The sequence below is a fragment of the Nansenia antarctica genome (genome assembly GCF_963989245.1).
Source record: "Nansenia antarctica genome assembly, chromosome: 8".
Classification (NCBI taxonomy): Eukaryota; Metazoa; Chordata; class Actinopteri; order Argentiniformes; family Microstomatidae; genus Nansenia; species Nansenia antarctica.
Genome location: NC_137678.1, coordinates 7279110 through 7303384, shown reverse-complemented (window position 1 = coordinate 7303384; position 24275 = coordinate 7279110). Strand labels below are relative to the sequence as shown.

The following is a 24275-nucleotide window of genomic DNA, read 5'->3' as shown; positions in this document are numbered from 1 at the left end:
TAGCTCAAGTGTGATAACAGCGACTTAGAAACCTAAATACATCTTTAGTCTTTAGTTGATGTTATTTACTCCTCTCTCGTGAATAATAACAGACTTCGCTAACTGCATTGTATCCATAGAAGACACTATTATTCGCCAGCAACATTAATAGATAACTTTCTTTTCCAACTTGAACTTGCTCCTTAAAATAAAAACTGGGCGTGAGTAGTTACTAGCTAGCAGCCTAAGAAACGTGGCTTTCATTTTGTCACTAACATTTTTGAAATGTCTATGGTCTTACTAGGTTTGTACTTATCTCGTGAGTTTAGAATGAGAAGGTTCTATCTCCGTTTAGAATGATATGGTTCTATCTCCGTTTAGAATGATGAGGTTCTATCTCCGTTTAGAATGATGAGGTTCTATCTCCGTTTAGAATGATAAGGTTCTATCTCCGTTTAGAATGATAAGGTTCTATCTCCGTTTAGAATGATAAGGTTCTATCTCCGTTTAGAATGATGAGGTTCTATCTCCGTTTAGAATGATATGGTTCTATCTCCGTTTAGAATGATGAGGTTCTATCTCCGTTTAGAATGATAAGGTTCTATCTCCGTTTAGAATGATGAGGTTCTATCTCCGTTTAGAATGATATGGTTCTATCTCCGTTTAGAATGATGAGGTTCTATCTCCGTTTAGAATGATGAGGTTCTATCTCCGTTTAGAATGATATGGTTCTATCTCCGTTTAGAATGAGAAGGTTCTATCTCCGTTTAGAATGAGAAGGTTCTATCTCCGTTTAGAATGAGAAGGTTCTATCTCCGTTTAGAATGATAAGGTTCTATCTCAGTTTAGAATGATATGGTTCTATCTCCGTTTAGAATGATGAGGTTCTATCTCCGTTTAGAATGAGAAGGTTCTATCTCCGTTTAGAATGATATGGTTCTATCTCCGTTTAGAATGATAAGGTTCTATCTCCGTTTAGAATGAGAAGGTTCTATCTCCGTTTAGAATGAGAAGGTTCTATCTCCGCTTAGGGTCGTTCAGAGATATTGAGCGTCAACGTTTTTACATTCCATTATGTTTTGTGAGATGGAACCTTTGTATTTTATTAATTACTAACTCAAAAATGTCAACATTATAAAAATAACACCACACAGGCATTAATAATGATGACCCAAGACCAGCTACTGTGGGGCCTGAAGAAGGATGTTCGCTCCGTGCTCAACTCGTCCAAGTTAGGCCTGTCCCCGGACGACCTGAGACGGGACTACCTCTGCATCGTGGGCCATCCGCTGCCTCTGAGGTCCCTCGGCTTCCACAGCGTGATGGACATGATCAAGGAGATGCCTGACGTGGTGAAGATGGACTTTTTGGAAGACGGCAGCTTGGTGTTGAAAGGTAAGCCCAGTCTAGTAGTGGTGCGGCTGTGGCGCAGGAGGTAGAGTCGCCGTCTAATGATCACAAGGTTGGCAGATCGGCGGTTTGAGCCCCGGTTGGCCACATGTCGAAGTGTCCTTGGGCAAGACACTGAACCCCAAAATTGCTCCCAGTGAGCGGGCCGGCGCCTTGCATGGCAGCTTGCCGCCATTGGTGTGTGAATGTGTGTGTGAATGTGTGAATGAGAGGCTGTTGTAAAGCGTTTTGGAGCAGCAAAAAAGTTGCTATACGTGCAGTCCATTTACCATTACCATTTTAGTACTATGACCTGCACAGAGTAAAATTACACACGTATGCACGAAAATACTACTTTATTCCAACCCAACTCTTTGCCTCGCTTTTTCTTCCCCTCCCTCCCTCCCTCCCATCCCTTGGTCCCTCTGCAGCGGTTATGGACGAAAGCACCCGACGCATAGGGGAGATGGTGGCCCGGCAGCGTGTCCCTAAGACCAACAAACCACACAGGGGCGGTATGGGCTTCTTCTCCCCGCACTACAGGAAACAACTGTTCCCCGCCAGCCCCCTCCCCCGGCGGGGCCACGCCCCCCCGGCCCTGCCCGCTCAGCTGCGCTCACAGCTGCGGCAGCTGCTCGCCCCGGGGCCCATGGGCCTGTCGGAGCTGCAGGACGGCTTCGCCCGCCGCTTCGGCCACCCGCTGCGCGTCTTCAACCTCGGCTTCTACTCCGTCGCGGAGATGCTGGCAGCCGCGGCGGACCTGGTGGCGATCAAGCAGAGCCGGACGGGCTCCCTGCTGACCCTGAAGGTGGCGCCACCTGCGATGGGGCTGACGGCGTCGCAGGGTGGGGCGCTGATGGCATCGCGTGGGGGGACGGCGGTGAGGACGGGGCAGATAAAGCCACCTCGACCACAGCTGACCCCCTTGACAGCGGTAGACACAGGTGGGTTGGTACTACAGTGTAGACAGATCGTGACGTTAGAATTATGAGGTTCTATCTCCATTTTTGGTCAAAATTGAGTTTTTTACATAATCTGATCCATTAGGTGTTTATTAATGCCTGTGTGGTGTTATTTTTAAAATGTTGACATTTTTGAGTTAGTAATTCATAAAATACAAAAGTTCCATCTCACAAAACATAATGGAATGTAAAAACTTTGACGCTCATTATTATCTCTGAACTACCCTAAACGGAGATAGAACTGTATAATTCTAAACTCACGTTTTCTTTTTAACATTTACTTTTTCTTTACATGTATGCGTTTGAGGCACCTGATGTGAAGGCTTTTTTCTGAGCAGGACTACATTTAGCACTTGTGTCCATGGGCATGCTATCATTCAGTATCCCTGTTTTATACCTTTAACTATACATGGCTATAAGTTGGACTCGCCTGGGAACACCACCACTAGTGTGCCCTTCAGTACGTTACTTAGCCCTAACTTTCTCCAGGGAGACTGTCCCTGTAAACTCTAATTAAGTGGTAAATGGTAACTGCTAAATGGTTCAGGCGGCATAGAGCAAATTACCCCTCGGACAGGAGGTTATGCCAGAGAGCTTTTTTGGATCCACACCCTAGAACGTTTACAACGCCTAGGCTTGAATGAGTATTTCTACATGTGTTGTGCTATGAATAAATTACTTTAGACACTATGTTCTATGCTATATGATGGCTACTGCCTGATGTCTGCATGTTTGTAGCATTTCTCAATTGTTTTTTGTTCTGTTAAGTATATATTGTAAATATTTCATGTACTTTTAGGTGTTTCCTGTCTCATGAACACATGTTTTTTGTAGTCCACTAAATCTAGGACTACAATTCCCATGATGCCTAGCCACTAGGTGAAATATTTGACACAGATGTTGTGCATTGGCTAATTAAGTGATGTTGTTTGAAGCCTTTATACCACTGCATTCAATTGAATGAATGAATGAATGGTCTTTATTGTCATTGATATAGTACAGGTACCAAACAACGAAATTTGGGAAATTGTCTGCTTTATGCTTTATGCCGAAATTTGGGAAATTGTCTGCTTTATGCCTGAAGAAGGTTTATGACTGAAAGTTTGTGCAATAAACTACGGTTTATTTGCACAGATTTGAGTGTGCGGACGGATGCTGTTTTTTTTGCACTTTATTGATACTCTTCAATTCCAGCACCTCAGCTAAGTCTGATCACGGATGAGCGGTGGTATTTTCATTATTATACAATTTAACTGCTAAATGGTTAAAATGTAAATGGGTGTAACTGTAAAATGTAAACAGTAGTGATCTGGTATTGGTTGTGACTAATGTAACATTTTGTCTGTCTTCAGCTCCTGTGGAAAAACCCTCTGGTACTCCAGTACAGAATCACATGGCCTCTGGTCCTGAGGACACTGTCCCTAACAGCTCAGGGGGACACCAGGACCATGGGGGACATGGAATTCACCAGGACATGGAATTGACACAACCTGAGCCACAGCTCATCCAACAGGGGCAGCTATTTGAAAAATGTGTCATAAAAGTGAGTCTGTTTCTCTTTTTACCTCATAGTAAATGTTCTGTATGTGAAACTGTAACATTCAGGGGTGCAAACTTGTCACCTTTCTGCTAAATTAGCGGTTTTTACCACAAAATAGTAAATCCATGTGAATCGACCATGTTGATAATTTTCTTCATTTTCAGGCAAAAAATTAATGTTGTCACCTTTTTAGGCCATCACCAGTTTGCACCCCTGAACATTACTTTAAATGCTTGTAGAGTTCACTCCTACTAGAAGTCATGTTTTTTTGTGAAGAACATTTAATGAGTTATGATTATTGGTCTCGTTGCACTTCACATTTATATGAATGGGAACTCACCCAATCACCACTAGTGAATGTGTTGTGTTTGATTGGCCACGATGCAGCTGGAGGAGAAGCTCAGGCAGCGTATCCTGGAGAACGGCCATGCGGGCACCGTCAGTGAGGAGCTGAAGGCCAACCTTCGCCAGGTCAGTTTACATCTTCCCAAAGCGACTTACAATCAATACATTCGTTTAAGTAAATGAGTCAGGAGCCAGACTATTGAGTTGCCCCTTTATGGGTGGATACCGAAATCATTGAAAACTCCTAATGTTCTAGTCACACATGATGGTGACAGTGAAGATTCCTTCTTTCTAGGTTGTTGCTCAGAACAGTGAAGGGATATCAATACATGATCTTCATGCCGAATACAAGGTAATTATACTAGTTTCCTTTGTTACACATATTCCACTCTACTTTACGGAGCGGCTGTGGCACAGGAGGTAGAGTCGCCGCCTAATGATCACAAAGTTGGCAGATCTGCGGTTCGATCCCCGGCTGGCCACATTTCGAAGTGTCCTTGGGCAAGACACTGAACCCCAAAATTGCTCCCAGTGAGCGGGCCGGCGCCTTGCATGGTAGCTTGCCGCTATTGGTGTGTGAATGGGTGTGAATGTGTGAATGAGAGGCCGTTGTAAAGCGCTTTGGAGCAGCAAAAAAGGTGCTATATAAGTGCAGTCCATTTACCATTTACCATTTCCCCCTGGTCAACAGAGGATGTTTGGGGAGGAGCTCCCGGTGGCCCAGAGTGGCTTCCTGAGCGTGACGGAGATGGTTGGTGCGCTGAGCGACACGCTGTATCTGCGGCCTATGGCAGGGGAAGAGGGCCCCCACTGGATGATCACCGACACCAAACACACCGGCCACACGCAACCAGGTCAGCTCGATGGTTTCAATTTGTATTGTTACTTTGGATAAAAGCGTCTGCTAAATGTAAAAAATGCATCCTATCTATTCTATTCAGCTAATACCATTGCGTTCCCACATTATTGAGAGTTCACAGCCATTTGTCCCATTGGGGGAAGGGTCATTTGAAGAGGAGGGGCAGAACTGAGTACTGTATCTTATAGCTCATGGCATTCTATAAACGCAGCACCCTGATAATAATAATAACTTTAATTTATATAGCGCCTTTCAGAAACCCCAAGGACACTTTACAATTCAAGGGAATGATCAGACAGACAAAAACAGGACAAAACAAAACTGAAACAGTGACTAGGGGCCAAAGGCCTTGGAGAACAGAGAGTCCAGGGTGGGGGCATTGCGGATCACTATGGGGAGGGAGTTCCAGAGGGTAGGTGCAGCCACGCTGAAGGCTCTGTCCCCAAAGGTCCATAGGTTTGTTGATGTGATGTTTTTGGCCAGGGGCTGTAGAGCCCGACACCCCCGGCGATGCTGAGCAGGGTGACCGGCTGAACCCCTCCAGCCAGGGCTATTACTTCAGCTCTGGGGAGTCGCCCTGGGAGGGGCGCAGAGAGGAGGAGGACGGGGAGGACGGAGAGGCCGCCGCCGACAACGACTTGATGTCAGAGACAGACCTCCGCATCACCACCACCACCTTCCAACAGGTGAGAGAAGAGACCCGTCTGACTCGGGTCTGAGAAGACAGGTCGTGACGTTAGAATTATAAGGTTTTATAACCAAAATTGAGTTTTTTACATAATCTGATCCATTGGGTGTTTATTAATGCCTGTGTTGACATGAAATGTTGACATTTTTTAGTTCGTAATTAATAGGGGTGTAACGGATCACCTAACTCACGGATCGGATCGTGTCACGGTTTTTGAGTCACGGATCGGATCATTTTTCGGATCAACACAAAACATAAAAATAAAAATAAAAAGCTTTTTCCTCGAATTCTGTAAAAACACCACTTTTACTGTGTAAAACCCAACAACATTCAAGATGTCAAAACTGGTATATATATATATATATATATATATATATATATATATATATGTGTGTGTGTGTATATATATATATACATATACATAACATATTCTACACTCAAACATTAGGCTACATATTAAACAGAAACACACATTCAACTTAAATGATGCAGTAGGAGAGAGGGAGGAGGCACCTGGTTGCAGCAGTGAATCACTGGGCTCTTTAAAGCAGACAAATAAACATGTTTTATGCCACTTTTAACTAAATAATAAAGTGAAACCTTACTTTAAACATGGTATGAAAAAATTGGCTACATTATAAGAAGTTGTCAAGCTGACTTTTTCGTGCCTCCCATCAACACACCAGGGTGATGTCACGGCAAATGGGTGGCCATGCTCGTACGACTTTCTCGTTGCACAACGCTTAAACACCGTAACTTTTTTATCGACCACACTTCCAATAACACAGTCCCTCATTGTTATAATTGATAGCAAAGCCAAAGTGCTCCCATACATGGGATTTAAATGACGAGGGAGGCATTTCGAGTTCTTCTCTGTCGCCAACATTAGCAGGACTCGCCATGAACACTTGGGCTGCGTTCGTAAATTTGCTCTGAGAGCGCCGGAGAGCACACTGGGTCCGACGTCATAAAGGGACCAAGTAATTTGATTGGACAAGAGGCGTTCCATGAATGCTGATCAGATTCCAGAGCGAATTTACGAACGCAGCCTTGTTGTTCTAGATTTTTTTTTGCATTATCAACCTATCATTGCGCTTTAGAGTAAAACAAAGCACGCAACTGTCGCGTCTATCTTTTCATGGCAACTCTACATTGTGATTTACAAGGGATATTAACTAATATTAAGTAATATTATTACTTGGTTACATTTTGCAATTGATCCGCGGTACACATGCGTGCCGAACCGTGGGGGGCGATCCGTACGGATCTCGGATTATCCGTGATCCGTTACACCCCTAGTAATTAATAAAATACAAAGGTTCCATCTCACAAAACATAATGGAATGTAAAAACTTTGACGCTCAATATCTCGGAACCACCCTAAACGGAGATAGAACCTTATCGTTCTAAACTCACGATCTGACTCTGGTCTAAGAAGAGTAACTGGTCCTACTTGCCCTTTTGTTCAAGGTCAGTCCGTAGCTTCTGTTTCCCCTGGGGGCAGCTGGACCAAATACATACTAGACAATTGAGGCTGAAACCGAAACGCATTTCACAAGAATAGATGTTGTTTGATTTCTGTACATCTTTGATCACCTCCTGTACATCTTCTTTGGTGATTGTAAATGTTCAAGGACAACCCATTCAATCCACAAAGTGTCTTTGTGGTGACAATAAAAATGTGTGTGTGTGTACGTGTGCGTGTGTGTGTGTGTGTGTGTCTACACGCACATTCATGTGTGTGTGTGTGTTTGTGGACACTCATGGCTGTGTGTTTCTCCCTCCTCTAGATGGTGGCCAAGTTCCCTCCCCTGCAGGTACGGTGTATGGCAGGTATGGTTCCTCTGGACGCCCTGCGGGGCCAGGGCCTGAGGGCGCCCACGCCCAGGGACCCTAGGGAGGTGATAGCCGTGCTGGTGGAGCACGTGGAGTCACCCAGTAACTTCTACATCCGCTTCCACGAGACCCGGGAGGCCCGCGCCCTGGAGAGCATTATGGTGGAGATGAGGTGAGGAGACTGTGCCGCTTAGACCGGGGAGGAAACATGACTGAATCAGAATTAGAAGACTTTATTGCCATGACATGTGAACATGTTAGGAATTTGGTTTGGGACAGTGGAGCGCAGTTTACAACAGGACAGGTGCAAGACAGGACAAGACAGTGCAAACCAACATCATTCAGGGGTGCAAACTTGTCACCTTTCTGCTAAATTAGCCATTTTTATCTCAAAATAGGTCATCCATGTGAATTGTGTAGATCTGCAAAAAAATGTTTTGGGTGTGGTGGGGGGGGTCTAAGTCTCATCCATGTCACATGATGCACAAGCTAGCTAATCTCCCTGTCTGCTAAACTCTGCTGCAGTTGAAATAACGTTTTGCTTCAGGGAGCTAGGTACAGTTCCAGACAGCATAGAGAACACAGTCACAGTAAACTGTTTTCGAAGTAATTCTGCAGGTGTTGAGGTCAGGGCTGCCGCTACTTACACATGCATCATTGTTAGACCACCGTTAGTGCTAGCGGTATCTATTTAACACCATTAGTGCTAGCGCTATTCAAAGGTTAGCCACCCAAAAATGTTTTCACCTTTTTGGGCCATCACCAGTTTGCACCCCTGATCATAGTGCAAGGGGGGGGGGGACACCAGCAGCAGCATTTAGGAGCCGGATGGCCGTGGGGAAAAAGCTGTGTGCGTGTCGGGCCTTCACAGTCTTTAGTGACCTCCTGCCTGAGGGGAGCGGGGCGAAGAGGCTGTGGCCTGGGTGTGCGGGGTCAGCCATGATCTCCCTGGCCCTCCCCAAAGCCCTACTTTTTGACTCTACTTTAATTTCCCATTGGGAATGGGAAATGAATATAGAGTCAATGGTTGCCTTCATTGTAGTCATGCTGCAGATTATCAGATCTCACAATACCTTGAGTCTTAACATCTCAGGCAACCACATGTACAGTAGCAGCAAGCACAATGCTGATCTGTGCAGCCCCTAGGTGACCTGGAACGTAACCATATGTGTGGTGGCCTGGAAAAACCCTTCACATGGTGGCATTTTGACATTTTCATTTTTTAATATTTCCATAAATTAGAAGTTCTCAGCTATTCATAACTGGTTGAATGACTGAGATAGCCCTTTATTTAAAAAAAGTTATGAGCATTTTAATGTATCATGTCAAAAAAAGTGAAAGGTGAGAAATGCTGCCCCCATGCTGCCCCCGACCCCTTTCTCCTCCGGGTCGGGGGAGGAGCCTATGCAGATCGGCCGGTCTCGTTTGTCTGCTTGTGATGCGGTGTTAGTCTGCTCGCCTCGTCGGTATGCGAGGGACAGATCCATTTGTGTGTCTTCTAGTTAAGATTTTATTACTTTATGCTTATTGTGAGCATCAGTAAACTGGCAATAACACAGGTGGAAGTATCGTCTCTCCTTTCGCTCATGTGTGCGTGCGTTGCTTAACTGAGAATGAGACACGTGACGTTGTTTCGCTAGCAAACTACCCACCACAAAAACATAAAAATAAGTACTTTCTCTTTTGTTTTCTTAAAATGTTTATTCACCATAATAGTTCAAAGTACTAGAATACCACATAATATCAAAATCGCAGAAATAGGACATTTCCATCTATTTTTGCTCTTTGCCACGAACGCCAGCGACATCCGACGGGTTTTCCCAGGCCACCACACATATGATCCGGTCAGATTCCTGTATCTGGAGTGGTAACATAGAACCATGAATAGAATAAAAAAGAAAGAAAAAATTATTCTAGCATTGCGACTGCCAATGGCTCCTGGTCCTAGCATAGATTATGTTTTCTTACCATGACTGATGGATATATGATTCACTTACTTAGACAAATCTATTTGTTGTCAGTTCGCTTTGGTTAAAGACGTCTGCTGCTAAATGCCCAAAATGTAATGTAACGAGTTGCAAGATGATGTCAGAGTTTGTGGGAAACGCCTCTTCCTCTTAGGAGTTGCTACACCTATCTCGAGGTGTCGGAGCGGTACTCCCTTCCCTCACGTTTCGTGCGTCAGGGCCAGGTGTGCTGCGTGGCTCCCAGAGACGAGTGGTTCTACCGGGTCGTCATCCACCGCGTCCTCAGCCAGACCCAGGTGGAGGTGTACTACGTGGACTTCGGGGACCTCACCACTGTGGACAGGACCAGCCTCAAGTTCCTCAAGTAGGCTTCTTCTGGTCCAGTTCAGACAGAGAGCAATGAAAGTCAATGGGCAGGTTTCACTAGACCAGTGTTAATATTGGCAGGCTTTTTAGTCACTTTTAGTCATTGGTGTTTAGATGAAGAAGTCACCTCCATGTTTCTTAGTTCCAGTCCAGTTCCAGTTGATAAAAACATTCCAGTGCAGTCTCAGTCAAAGTTTTCGTCGCTGACTACGGCTAGACTAAAATGTTTTGGGTTTTTTGTGGGAGACCGCTTCTTGCCACATATTGTAGTGTAAAATCAATGTCCTGTAAATGTGACAGTCATTTTAACGACAAGTGTTAGGCCTCCTTGTCTGTTTTGCTGTTGTCCCCCTACATCTCTCTGCTTTCTCACCCCAAGGTCTTGTTACTCTGAGCTCCCGGCCCAAGCGGTCCCCTCATCACTCAGTGGAATCAAGCCTATGGGTGTAAGGCTCCACACACATCTCATATCACTGTTATTGACCACCAATCTCCCCAAGCTTTTAACATTGTATTGCTCCCATAGTCCCATTGACTTCCAGATAGCACTCTTATCTCCCATTCCATATTAAAAGCCTGTGTTTTGGTGTTCCAGGGCAGTTGGAGTTTGAACGCTACCAGCTCCTTCCGGAAGCTGTGCTGTGAGCGCCTCCTGTGGGCAGCTCTGCACAGCTACCACGCAGACTTCCTGCAGGTCTTCCTGTGTGAGACAGACACGGAGGAGGACGTGTACATTCACAGTGTCCTGCAGAGCCAGGGCCACGGGCTCTCCTGTCCCTCTGCAGTCAACTCAGAGGTCAGTAATGTACACACACACACACAAAATTGCTCCCAGTGAGCGGGCCAGTGCCTTGCATGGCAGCTTGCCGCCATTGGTGTGTGAATGTGTGTGTGAATGAGAGGCCGTTGTAAAGTGCTTTGGAGCAGCAAAAAAGGCGCTATATAAGTGCAGTCCATTTACCATTTACACACACACACACATACACTTGCTTATACATGTACTGTATATATCCCATTCAACAACAATGATCCATTGCATCCATCCATTTGTTGTGTCAAACGTATTTCTTCTTTCAGCTGTGTGACCAGTTCAACCCTGTGACCCTGTATCTGGGCGAGGGTGTGTTTGTTGAAGGGATGGAAGTAGACATGGACGTGGTGGGCCAAACCCCAGAGCCCTGCACCCAAACCCCTGCCACACCCCAGGTGAGGAGCTCCCCTTTCCCAATTCTAACAGTACACACACACACACACACACATCACACTCTCATTGTAGCAGACTAATGATCGTGGAGTGAAGATATTATCAAAGCGCACGCGCCTGTCGATCACCCATCCGCTTTGATAATATCTTCACTCACGATCATGTAGTCTAGTCTGGCGCCTGCGCCGTCTGTTGTTCTTCCTGCACACAGGTAAAAATATCCAGGATCCAGCAGCGTCGTCGGGCTCGCGCAAACAAACCCGGCGAATGTTTTACTTGCTCCGGACAAGTAAAAAAGCGTTACTGTCGAACCCTGATGTGTTTTAGGCTGCAGACCCTGCTGTTGGGAGCAATGAAAAAGAAGTGAAGCAGCTGCCTGACCTCCCAGAGCTGGAGTTCATCGGGGTGACACAGGCCAACTTCAAGGCCCAGGTATGACCTCTGACCCTGTATCACGCCCTCGGATTGAACAAGAGTTAGATTGTGTACAATAGATAAAGCATGTCTATTATAAGTAAGTCAACCATCCATGCCATATCATCGCCATGTCCTTGGTCCAATTCCGGCCATCGACAGCTGCAAGTCATCCCCCCCCTCTCTCTCACCCATACTTCCTGTCAATCTCTACTGTCTCTATCCTAATAAAGCAGAAATGCCCTAAAAACATATTATTTTTTTATTTTTTTACTTGTGTGTTTGTTGTGTCAGGCTGAGGACATGGTTGTCTGTCCACACACTGACAGCACTCAGACAGCCTTTGATGCCTTGGCCACCGTGATGGATCTGTGAGTTATTACTTTTATTACTTTTATGCAGCATGTCTGTTTGTTTATGATGATGTCAAGATTATTATTATTATGGTACTTCCACATTTGTTGACATGTATGGTTTCAAGACTGTGTGTGTGAGCGTGTATTTCTGTGTGTGTGTCAGTGGGGTTGAGGTCCATGCCCAGAGTTCAGAGGTCGGTGCCCAGAGTTCAGAGGTCAGGGCCCTGAAAGCGGAGGAGGCCCTCCAGGCAGCGCTGGAGAAGATCCAGAACCTGGAGAGACGGCTAGCTGAGACGGCCCAGTCTGGAGCCCAGAGGTTGGCTACCTCAACCACAGACCAACACCTTAACATACCGCTGTCATAGACCAACACCTTAACACACTACTGTCACAGACCAACACCTTAACACACTACTGTCACAGACCAACACCTTAACACACTACTGTCATAGACCAACACCTTAACACACTACTGTCATAGACCAACACCTTAACACACTACTGTCATAGACCAACACCTTAACACACTACTGTCACAGACCAACACCATAACACACTACTGTCATAGACCAACAGCATAACACACTACTGTCACAGACCAACACCATAACACACTACTGTCACAGACCAACACCTTAACACACTACTGTCATAGACCAACACCTTAACACACTACTGTCATAGACCAACACCTTAACACACTACTGTCATAGACAAATCAATAACACACGTCAATTATTATGTACATACTAACACACATACATCACCTTCATAACACATAACAGTGATATTGCAGGTAGAAAAACACAATACATCTTTCTGTGAAGATCATTTCCCCCCACCAGAGCAGGCTGTTTTGTATAGGCCTGAATCCTAATTTCAAATATACGCTTAATTCAACTCTTTGTGCCAACCTCCCATTGGCATAAACATCTCAACTTAATGGCCTTGAAGCCTATGACTGATCTACTGTAACTCACAGTAACAAGGCCTAGGAGAGAAGACATCTAGAGTACTCTACTCTGTGGTTTTACTCCACTCTCCTTCTCCTCTTATAATACAGGGTTCGACAGTAACACTTTTTTACTTGCCCGGAGCAAGTAACAAATTCGCCGGGTTTGTTTGCGTGAGCCCGACGAAGCTGCTAGATCCCGGATATGTTTACCTGTGTGCAGGAAGAACAACAGACGGCGCAGGCGCGAGACTAGACTAGATGATCGTGGAGTGAAGATATTATCAAAGCGTACGCGCCTGTCGATCACCCGTACGCTTTGATAATATCTTCACTCAGGATCATCTAGTCTGGTCTGGCGCCTGCGCTGTCTGTTGTTCTTCCTGCACACAGGTAAAAATATCCAGGATCTATCAGCAACGTCTGGGCTCGCGCAAACAAACCCGGCGAATGTTTTACAAGTAAAAAAGCGTTACTGTCGAACCCTGTAATGCAATCAGTGACTGTTTGAATTTGGTGCACTCATACGCGTATATTTGTATTACAGTGAGCAAGAAATCTGTCGTGGCAGGCCCAAAGAAGGTAGCCACACCTGAGCCCAAAGTAGTGAGTCAGAAGCCTGAGTCGAGTCCCAAACCCTCCAAGCCCAAGAAACTACAATATTTGAAAGTATTGTATTGTGTATTAAAAATGTATGTTCTAAGGTTCTATCTCTGTTTAGAATTCTAAGGTTCTATCTCCGTTTAGAATTATAAGGTTCTATCTACGTTTAGAATTATAAGGTTCTATCTCCGTTTAGAATGATAAGGTTCTATCTCCTTTTAGAATTATAAGGTTCTATCTCCGTTTAGAATGATGAGGTTCTATCTCCGTTTAGAATTATAAGGTTCTATCTCCGTTTAGAATTATAAGGTTCTATCTCCGTTTAGAATGATAAGGTTCTATCTCCGTTTAGGGTAGTTCAGAGATATTGAGCGTCAAAGTTTTTACATTCCATTATTACATTCAATTGTCACCGTCTTTGAGCCTCGGAAAAGCCCTATATCAATTTAATGAATTATTATTATTATTATTATGTTTTGTGAGATGGAACCTTTGTATTTGATTAATTACTAACTCAAAAATGTAAACATTTTTAAAACAACACCACGAAGGCATTAATAAACACCTAATGGATCAGATTATGTAAAAAACAAAATTGACAAAAATGGAGATAGAACCTTATAATTCTAACGTCACGAAATGCAGTGGTCTTTGACAAGGTCTCAAGAATGTGGTGACACCTGGTGTTCTGGTCACAGGCATGTCGGCATGTGTTCTAATCCGGCCCATGCCCTGTTGACATGCCCTCTCTCCATTCTTCTCCTTACTTTCTGCCCCACTCAGAATCTTTTTTTTTGTATGTGTTAATTGTAAAGTAACAATTATGTGTTAATTGTTACTAATAAAAGTTCTAATAAAAGTTCACCGTATTATTAAAGCCTCATTTGCCTCAATTAAATTACTTGGAGTCAGATTATTGATATCAAGTTATGCTTTGCTATAAACAACATACAGCCACATTGCTAAACCATTCCATTGTAACCGCTAAGCTTTTACACCCTACATTAGGACCAACACAGCTAATGTGCTGATGTCCCATGAAGGGCATGCCAATTGTAATGCTGGATACAATGTTGTCTACATAGCTGTTTATCTTATTCAAATACCGGCTCAATCATTTGACTTACTGGGAAACGGATGGACGGATTGATGGCAGCTGCTGGATTGAAAAATCAGGTGTAGTGCTGAGGCACAAATGTGTACATTTCAAGCCTGCAAACTGCGACACTTTAAATGAATGTGCAATAACACTATGTGCAATATGACAACCCTAGGGTACATAAGGTTGCAGAGAAATAGGTAATGTTAGAATAGGTATAGCATAGCATAGAGTACAGCACAGTGTTTTATCTGTACAGTATAGTATAGTGGATAGTGTACATAGCCTTTATTTATGTAACACAGATGGATGGAGTAGTGGATGGTTGGTGGATGGCCACCATGTCCCAACAAGGCTGCGACGTCAGCAAGGAGGTGGCGGAGTCATGTTTTGGGCCGGAATCATGGGGAGAGAGCTGGTAGGCCCTTTTAAGGTCCCTGAAGGTGTGAAAATGACCTCGGCAAAGTATGTAGAGTTTCTGACTGACCACTTTCTTCCGTGGTACAAAAAGTAGAACCGTGCCTTCCGTAGCAAAATCATCTTCATGCATGACAATGCAGGATGTCATGCTGCAAAGAATACCTCTGTGTCATTGGCTGCTATAGGCATAAAAGGAGAGAAACTCATGGTGTGGCCCCCATCTTCCCCTGACCTCAACCCTATTGAGAACCTTTGGAGCATCCTCAAGCAAAATATATATGAGGGTGGGAGGCAGTTCACATCAAAACAGCAGCTCTGGGAGGCTATTCTGGCATCCTGCAAAGAAATTCAAGCAGAAACTGTCCAAAAACTCACAAGTTCAATGGATGCAAGAATTGTGAAGGTGATATCAAAGAAGGGGTCCTATGTTAACATGTAACTTGACCTGTTAAGATGTTTTTGTTTGAAATAGCTTTTGATTTCAGTAAATATGACCTCCTAATATGACCTCCTAACCCTAAATTCATCAAATTACCATTTGTAGTTCTTTACAACCTATAAAATGTTTTGAAACTCTGTTGTGCATAATAATTTGGAACAGTGGATTTTGAGTTTTTTATTTAAAAAAAAAATACTGTTATCATTGGGAGGTTTGTTCAATAAAATTTGAATTATACTCTAACGGTTGATGACTTGAAAATTATACTGATTGTCATTTGCATCGACTATTTAGGAAAATCTGAGAAAAATATCATTTGCATAATAATTTGGAACGGGCTGTATATATGGGTATAGTACACTTACACACAGGACAAAGTGGCCTGGAACCCACAGTGGAAGGATAAGGGCATCCTTCTGATCAGCATGTTCCTGTTCAAAACCATGTACTGCATTTATCATTTTTATCCAACACTTAACTGGGGTGTGCATGATTATGAATTACATGATAATTTGATGAAGTCCTTTCTCATACATGTAGTGTTTTTTTGGCTTAGTGTTAGGAAACCATTTAATTTACCTTGATGAAATCAAGTTTAAAAAAAAAAGAAGGTATTTAGGACCAACACAGCTAATGTGCTGATGTCCCATGAAGGGCATGCCAATTGTAATGCTGGATACAATGTTGTCTACATAGCTGTTTATCTTATTCAAATACCGGCTCAATCATTTGACTTACTGGGAAACGGATGGACGGATTGATGGCAGCTGCTGGATTGAAAAATCAGGTGTAGTGCTGAGGCACAAATGTGTACATTTCAAGCCTGCAAACTGCGACACTTTAAATGAATGTGCAATAACACTATGTGCAATATGACAACCCTAGGGTACATAAGGTTGCAGAGAAATAGGAAATGTTAGAATAGGTATAGCATAGCATAGAGTACAGCACAGTGTTTTATCTGTACAGTATAGTATAGTGGATAGTGTACATAGCCTTTATTTATGTAACACAGATGGATGGAGTAGTGGATGGTTGGTGGATGGCCACCATGTCCCAACAAGGCTGCGACGTCAGCAAGGAGGTGGCGGAGTCATGTTTTGGGCCGGAATCATGGGGAGAGAGCTGGTAGGCCCTTTTAAGGTCCCTGAAGGTGTGAAAATGACCTCGGCAAAGTATGTAGAGTTTCTGACTGACCACTTTCTTCCGTGGTACAAAAAGTAGAACCGTGCCTTCCGTAGCAAAATCATCTTCATGCATGACAATGCAGGATGTCATGCTGCAAAGAATACCTCTGTGTCATTGGCTGCTATAGGCATAAAAGGAGAGAAACTCATGGTGTGGCCCCCATCTTCCCCTGACCTCAACCCTATTGAGAACCTTTGGAGCATCCTCAAGCAAAATATATATGAGGGTGGGAGGCAGTTCACATCAAAACAGCAGCTCTGGGAGGCTATTCTGGCATCCTGCAAAGAAATTCAAGCAGAAACTGTCCAAAAACTCACAAGTTCAATGGATGCAAGAATTGTGAAGGTGATATCAAAGAAGGGGTCCTATGTTAACATGTAACTTGACCTGTTAAGATGTTTTTGTTTGAAATAGCTTTTGATTTCAGTAAATATGACCTCCTAATATGACCTCCTAACCCTAAATTCATCAAATTACCATTTGTAGTTCTTTACAACCTATAAAATGTTTTGAAACTCTGTTGTGCATAATAATTTGGAACAGTGGATTTTGAGTTTTTTATTTTTAAAAAAAAATACTGTTATCATTGGGAGGTTTGTTCAATAAAATTTGAATTATACTCTAACGGTTGATGACTTGAAAATTATACTGATTGTCATTTGCATCGACTATTTAGGAAAATCTGAGAAAAATATCATTTGCATAATAATTTGGAACGGGCTGTATATATGGGTATAGTACACTTACACACAGGACAAAGTGGCCTGGAACCCACAGTGGAAGGATAAGGGCATCCTTCTGATCAGCATGTTCCTGTTCAAAACCATGTACTGCATTTATCATTTTTATCCAACACTTAACTGGGGTGTGCATGATTATGAATTACATGATAATTTGATGAAGTCCTTTCTCATACATGTAGTGTTTTTTTGGCTTAGTGTTAGGAAACCATTTAATTTACCTTGATGAAATCAAGTTTAAAAAAAAAAGAAGGTATTTAGGACCAACACAGCTAATGTGCTGATGTCCCATGAAGGGCATGCCAATTGTAATGCTGGATACAATGTTGTCTACATAGCTGTTTATCTTATTCAAATACCGGCTCAATCATTTGACTTACTGGGAAACGGATGGACGGATTGATGGCAGCTGCTGGATTGAAAAATCAGGTGTAGTGCTGAGGCACAAATGTGTACATTTCAAGCCTGCAAACTGCGACACTTTAAATGAATGTGCAATAACACTATGTGCAATATGACAACCCTAGGGTACATAAGGTTGCAGAGAAATAGGAAATGTTAGAATAGGTATAGCATAGCATAGAGTACAGCACAGTGTTTTATCTGTACAGTATAGTATAGTGGATAGTGTACATAGCCTTTATTTATGTAACACAGATGGATGGAGTAGTGGATGGTTGGTGGATGGCCACCATGTCCCAACAAGGCTGCGACGTCAGCAAGGAGGTGGCGGAGTCATGTTTTGGGCCGGAATCATGGGGAGAGAGCTGGTAGGCCCTTTTAAGGTCCCTGAAGGTGTGAAAATGACCTCGGCAAAGTATGTAGAGTTTCTGACTGACCACTTTCTTCCGTGGTACAAAAAGTAGAACCGTGCCTTCCGTAGCAAAATCATCTTCATGCATGACAATGCAGGATGTCATGCTGCAAAGAATACCTCTGTGTCATTGGCTGCTATAGGCATAAAAGGAGAGAAACTCATGGTGTGGCCCCCATCTTCCCCTGACCTCAACCCTATTGAGAACCTTTGGAGCATCCTCAAGCAAAATATATATGAGGGTGGGAGGCAGTTCACATCAAAACAGCAGCTCTGGGAGGCTATTCTGGCATCCTGCAAAGAAATTCAAGCAGAAACTGTCCAAAAACTCACAAGTTCAATGGATGCAAGAATTGTGAAGGTGATATCAAAGAAGGGGTCCTATGTTAACATGTAACTTGACCTGTTAAGATGTTTTTGTTTGAAATAGCTTTTGATTTCAGTAAATATGACCTCCTAATATGACCTCCTAACCCTAAATTCATAAAATTACCATTTGTAGTTCTTTACAACCTATAAAATGTTTTGAAACTCTGTTGTGCATAATAATTTGGAACAGTGGATTTTGAGTTTTTTATTTTTTAGAAAAATACTGTTATCATTGGGAGGTTTGTTGAATAAAATTTGAATTATACTCTAACGGTTGATGACTTGAAAATTATACTGATTGTCATTTGCATCGACTATTTAGGAAAATCTGAGAAAAATATCATTTGCATAATAATTTGGAACGGGCTGTATATATGGGTATAGTACACTTACACACAGGACAAAGTGGCCTGGAACCCACAGTGGAAGTATAAGGGCATCCTTCTGATCAGCATGTTCCTGTTCAAAACCATGTACTGCATTTATCATTTTTATCCAACACTTAACTGGGGTGTGCATGATTATGAATTACATGATAATTTGATGAAGTCCTTTCTCATACATGTAGTGTTTTTTTGGCTTAGTGTTAGGAAACCATTTAATTTACCTTGATGAAATCAAGTTTAAAAAAAAAAAGAAGGTATTTAGGACCAACACAGCTAATGTGCTGATGTCCCATGAATGAATGAATGAATGAATGGACTTTATTGTCATTGCTACAGTACAGGTACCAAACAACGAAATTTAGGAGGGGTGGCTCCCCTGGTGTTAGGAAAGGGAAGAAAAAAAACACTTTTAGAAAAAGAATAAAATCACAAGAAGGTAAGGAGCTGGTTTACATAAATAAAAGCTATGTACACAATCCACTGTACTATACTGCACAGATAGTCAACTAGGGTTGTCATATTGCACAAAATTATTTTTTCACGTTATTTAAAGTGTCACAGTTTGCAGGCTTGAAATGTACATGTTTGTGCCTCAGCACTAGCTGCCATACAATCCGTCCAGACTGTCCTGGGCCCAGAACTTAGGCCTTTGCTGTGTTCAGGGCCTTGACGGCCCTGTGGTAGAAGCAGTTCTTCAGTCTGTTTGTCTGTTTGGAAGGGCATGCCAATTGTAATGCTGGATACAATGTTGTCTACATAGCTGTTTATCTTATTCAAATACCGGCTCAATCATTTGACTTACTGGGAAATGGCTCATGGGATCACAGTTGTGGGGCTGGACCCACGTTGCGGTTACATGAAGGTCAGCAATGAAAACCTCCTTTCCCTGTAGAATTCAAGTGCATCTAAAATTAGTCAATGCTAGAAAATGGTACGTAAAACATATGGCTGAGTTCCAGCTATCTATTAAAATCACAACAAGGCATATAAGCCACAAAATTACCTTTTCATGCAGTCACTTCAACAATCAACTATCCTTAGTATAAACATTTCTTGCATAAATGATTTGCGATGACGTAGTCTATGCAAATATGCAGGCGCAATATGCAAATATGCAGGCGCGGTATGATGACGCGCTCCAACCACTCCAACCAAATATGGTCCATCAAGCGTCCGGGTGATAGGCGTGATGTCCGCAGCTGGATATACTTGGAGAGTGTTTGTAAGGCTGGCGGCCATCTTAGGTGAGTCTGGTTGTGTTGTAAGGCTGGCGGCCATCTTAAGTGAGTCTGGTTGTGTTGTAAGGCTGGCGGCCATCATAGGTGAGTCTGGCTGTGCTGTAAGACTGGCGGCCATCTTAGTTGAGTCTGGTTGTGTTGTAAGGCTGGCGGCCATCTTAGGTGAGTCTGGTTGTGTTGTTATGCTGGCGGCCATCTTGGGTGAATCTGCAGGGCTGCCAAGTTTCACCAAAAGTTTGGAGTGAGATTTTTTGGCGGTGGAGCGACCCAAAACTGTTTCAGTATGACTTTTATTAAACTGCGGTTCCTCCCGCGCACGCCCACATACAACATCCGGGTCTTATATGCAACATTATCAGGTCACCCCTAGGTGTCCCTGTAACACAGGCTACTAACATAATGCCTATATGTAACATCTCCTTTCCTTTAGCTGTTTGCAAATGACATGCTTGCATCTCCGTCTGCAATTCCATTGACAATAACAATCCCAAACATTAACAATAGCATTACAACATTGCATTATTTCCCTTTTTTTTCTTTTTTTTTTTCTGAACAAAGAACAACAGTCCACACGCGCACACACACACACGGCTGATCTGTAGGCTGGGGACCCCTGGTCCTAAGGACCTCTGTAGGCTGGGGTCCCCTGGTCCTAAGGACCTCTGTATGCTGGGGACCCCTGGTCCTCAGGACCTCTGTAGGCTGGAGTCCCCTGGTCCTCAGGACCTCTGTAGGCTGGGGACCCCGGTCCCCCTGGTCCTCAGGACCTCTGTAGGCTGGGGTCCCCTGGTCCTCAGGACCTCTGTAGGCTGGGGACCCCTGGTCCTGGGCTGACCTCTGGCCCTGTAGGGCTTAATTTTAATTAATTTGTTCTGGTACTGCCAATCATCCAGGGAGAACAATGGGGTTTCATTACCAAATCGGGATCGGTAATTCCTGCAAGTAAGGTCAGATGGGTGCTGCCACTGCCTTCCGTAAGTGCCTGGCCCCTGGTCAGCAACATGGGTCATGAGATTACGCAGCTCACTCATCACCCCTGCGCATGCACACGCGCACACACACACACACGGCTGATCTGTAGGCTGGGGTCCCCTGGTCCTCAGGACCTCTGTAGGCTGGGGACCCCTGGTCCCCCTGGTCCTCAGGACCTCTGTAGGCTGGGGTCCCCTGGTCCTCAGGACCTCTGTAGACTGGGGACCCCTGGTCCTGGGCTGACCTCACACCAAGTGTCTCTGCCCTCTCTCTCTCACCTCTGCAGGCTCCAGATCAGGGTGATGTTGGGCTCTGAGACTCTGATGCATCAGACAGCTGTAGTTCAGCAGCTCCCTCTGCCCCCTCCACTACAGACATACCTCCAGTTTACAGACATCCTACCACCCTCACAAACATGTTTGCACCCCCACCCTTAGAGGCATCCTCATGTCCCAGAGGCGCCTGTAATCGGGCCCCTATTATAGGGGATCTACGCAAACATAAGATTCAGCTTATGTCATGCCAATTTGACGTCATTCAGTTTGTCACGCCTACAGTTTCACCTCATTCAGTGCTATGACAGCTGCATTTCTTTATGGTTTGATGAAATGCGGACAGGCAGGAGCAACAATGGTAACTTGTCGGTCTTCAGTAACTACTTATACTGCAATAAGAAAATGGAAAGACTGGAACCCATGCTGCACGCAGACTTAACTGTCAATGAACTGCAATCTGTCAACAATGCGCTGTGAGGTGAGTTTGTAGGAATGATGGCAAGCTGTTTTAGCACTAAATGTGTAATGCACAACTTTAAGGTTGACCTAAACTTAACACAAGATGGCAGCATTGAATTATTTTTTGTTTTGACATTTGTCTTTTCTAATCCACATTTGACATAAGAAGATTGCAACACAATGTACAAAGATGTCCATACATTTTAAAATGTCATTCATATTTGAAAATAAAGAAATTTAAATATTTTTTTTCTTTTTTTAAATAAAATGTTATCAGTAATAAAAAAATAAAAAAAAGAATTAAGAAAGAAAGAAAGACATCATACCAGCAACATACACTACCGTTTCAATGTAAATATGTCTTTTTTATTTTTATTTTTTATCAACACTTCCGCTCTCTGTTTCAAATTAAAAGCTATTAAAAAAGGGAAAAAAAGAAATGTCGTCTACGTCAGTGTCGGAGACAAGCCATGGTGAGGGTTGAGAAAGCACCGTTGTTTAAATGATTGTAGTAGAAGTATTTGGTATGATTTTAAAAAAAAAACTTTTTAGAATTTCCTTGCATAATAATAATAATAATAATGGATTTTATTTATAAAGCACTTTACATTTCAAGAATCTCAAAGTGCTACAGTCAATAAAAGAAACAAAAACAGCACAACACAATAAAGATCACTAAAAACATCAAAAGCAGAAAGGTTAAAAAGACACTGTGGCATAAAACGAAAGAAAAAAATAAATACAAATCTGGCTACTGGAACGCTTTGTTAAAAAGATGAGTCTTAAGTCCGCTCTTAAAAGAGTCGACCGATTGTGGTGCTCTCAGGTGGGCAGGGAGGGCGTTCCACAGTTCGGGGGCGATGGAGCAGAAGGCCCGGTCTCCCATGGAGCGGAGGTGGGTTTTGGTGGGTTTGAGGAGGTTTGCATTTGATGAGCGGAGAGTGCGAGTGGAGGGGCTGTGGGATTTGACCAGGTCCTTGAGGTAAGGGGGTGCGTTGCCGTGAATGCATTGATGAGTTAACAGTGAGATTTTGTAAATGATCCGAGAGGAGATGGGAAGCCAGTGTAGTGAGTGGAGGATGGGTGTGATGTGATCGTATTTGCGCACTCTCATCAGGATCCTAGCAGCGCTGTTCTGAATGTACTGGAGCTTCTGAAGGCTCTTGCTAGGGATCCCGATGAGAAGTGCGTTGCAGTAGTCGAGCCTGGAGGAGACAAAGGCATGGACTAACTTCTCGGCATCGGGCAAAGACAGGGTGGGGCGGAGTTTTGCTATATTTCTAAGGTGGAAGAATGACGTTTTGGATATGTGTTTAATGTGGGCCTCGTAGTTGAGGTGGGGGTCCATTCGAACACCAAGGTTGGTGACGACGGATGACAGAGGGATAACCTGTCCAGAGAAAGTGATGCTTGTTATGGGGGATGATTTAACCTGGTGAGGGGTGCCGATGAGGATGGCTTCTGTTTTGCAGCTATTTAATTGAAGGAAGTTAACTCTCATCCACGCCTTTATCTCCTCCAGGCAGATGGTGAGTGCAGATGAGGTTGACTGAGGGGTTGGGTCCAGTTTAATGTAGAGTTGTGTGTCGTCAGCATAGCAATGGTAGGGGATACCATGCTTGCTGATGACACGGCCGAGGGGTAACATGTACAGGGTGAAGAGGGTGGGTCCGAGTACGGATCCTTGGGGGACACCACAGGTGACAGGCTGGGTCCGGGACTTTGCACCTCCCAAGGAGATGCACTCGGTGCGTTCGGAAAGATAGGATGTGAACCAGTCCAGAACAGTGTAGCAGAGTCCGATAGTGGAGTGAAGGCGGTCTAGGAGGATGGTGTGGTCGACGGTGTCAAAGGCGGCTGTGAGGTCCAGGAGGATGAGGAGAGAAGGAGAGCCGGCATCGGCTGCCATGAGAATGTCGTTTGTCACCCTGACCAGTGCTGTTTCAGTGCTATGGGCGGAGCGGAAACCAGACTGGAATTTTTCTGCAATGTTATTGCTGCTGAGGTGATGTTGGAGTTGGGTGGCGACTATTTTCTCCAGGACCTTGGAGAGGAACGGGAGGTTAGAAATGGGTCTGTAGTTTGCGAGGGTATCCGGGTCTAGGGTCGGTTTCTTAAGTGCTAAATTCATTCAGCATAGTATGTTATGATTGTCCGTCCATTTGGAATATAACCTATATTTTCGTTTGTTTGACCTAGTAATCTCCCTTCCCCTGGTTATTTGAGAGGCTGGATGCTTCCTCCATGAGCAGTCTCACCAACTTTCCGCAGGCAATGATCAGGACCTCCCGAGAACAGGGGCTACCAGTTCACCATTTTCATGGTGTATTCAAAATCAGATTATGTATGGGTTCAATTGACTTAATGGATTTAAGGAGGACTAGATCCTATTAATGAATAGGGTGCCCTAAGGCAC

General features: G+C 43.8%; 1 protein-coding gene across 1 annotated transcript; it reads left to right on the top strand.

Annotated features, from left to right (window-relative positions):
• Positions 1-1145: 1145 nt before the first annotated feature.
• On the top strand, positions 1146-23090 carry LOC308163788 (tudor domain-containing protein 5-like; the record flags this gene model as incomplete). Its single annotated transcript, XM_080537976.1, has 17 exons — positions 1146-1374; positions 1800-2312; positions 3683-3873; positions 4258-4341; positions 4511-4567; positions 4907-5069; positions 5558-5760; positions 7553-7770; positions 9720-9929; positions 10311-10377; positions 10527-10727; positions 11009-11137; positions 11463-11567; positions 11844-11920; positions 12069-12221; positions 21412-21463; positions 22977-23090. The coding sequence occupies 17 exons, from the start codon at positions 1146-1148 to the stop codon at positions 23088-23090; spliced, it is 2766 nt and encodes a 921-aa protein (XP_080394102.1).
• Positions 23091-24275: the final 1185 nt, after the last annotated feature.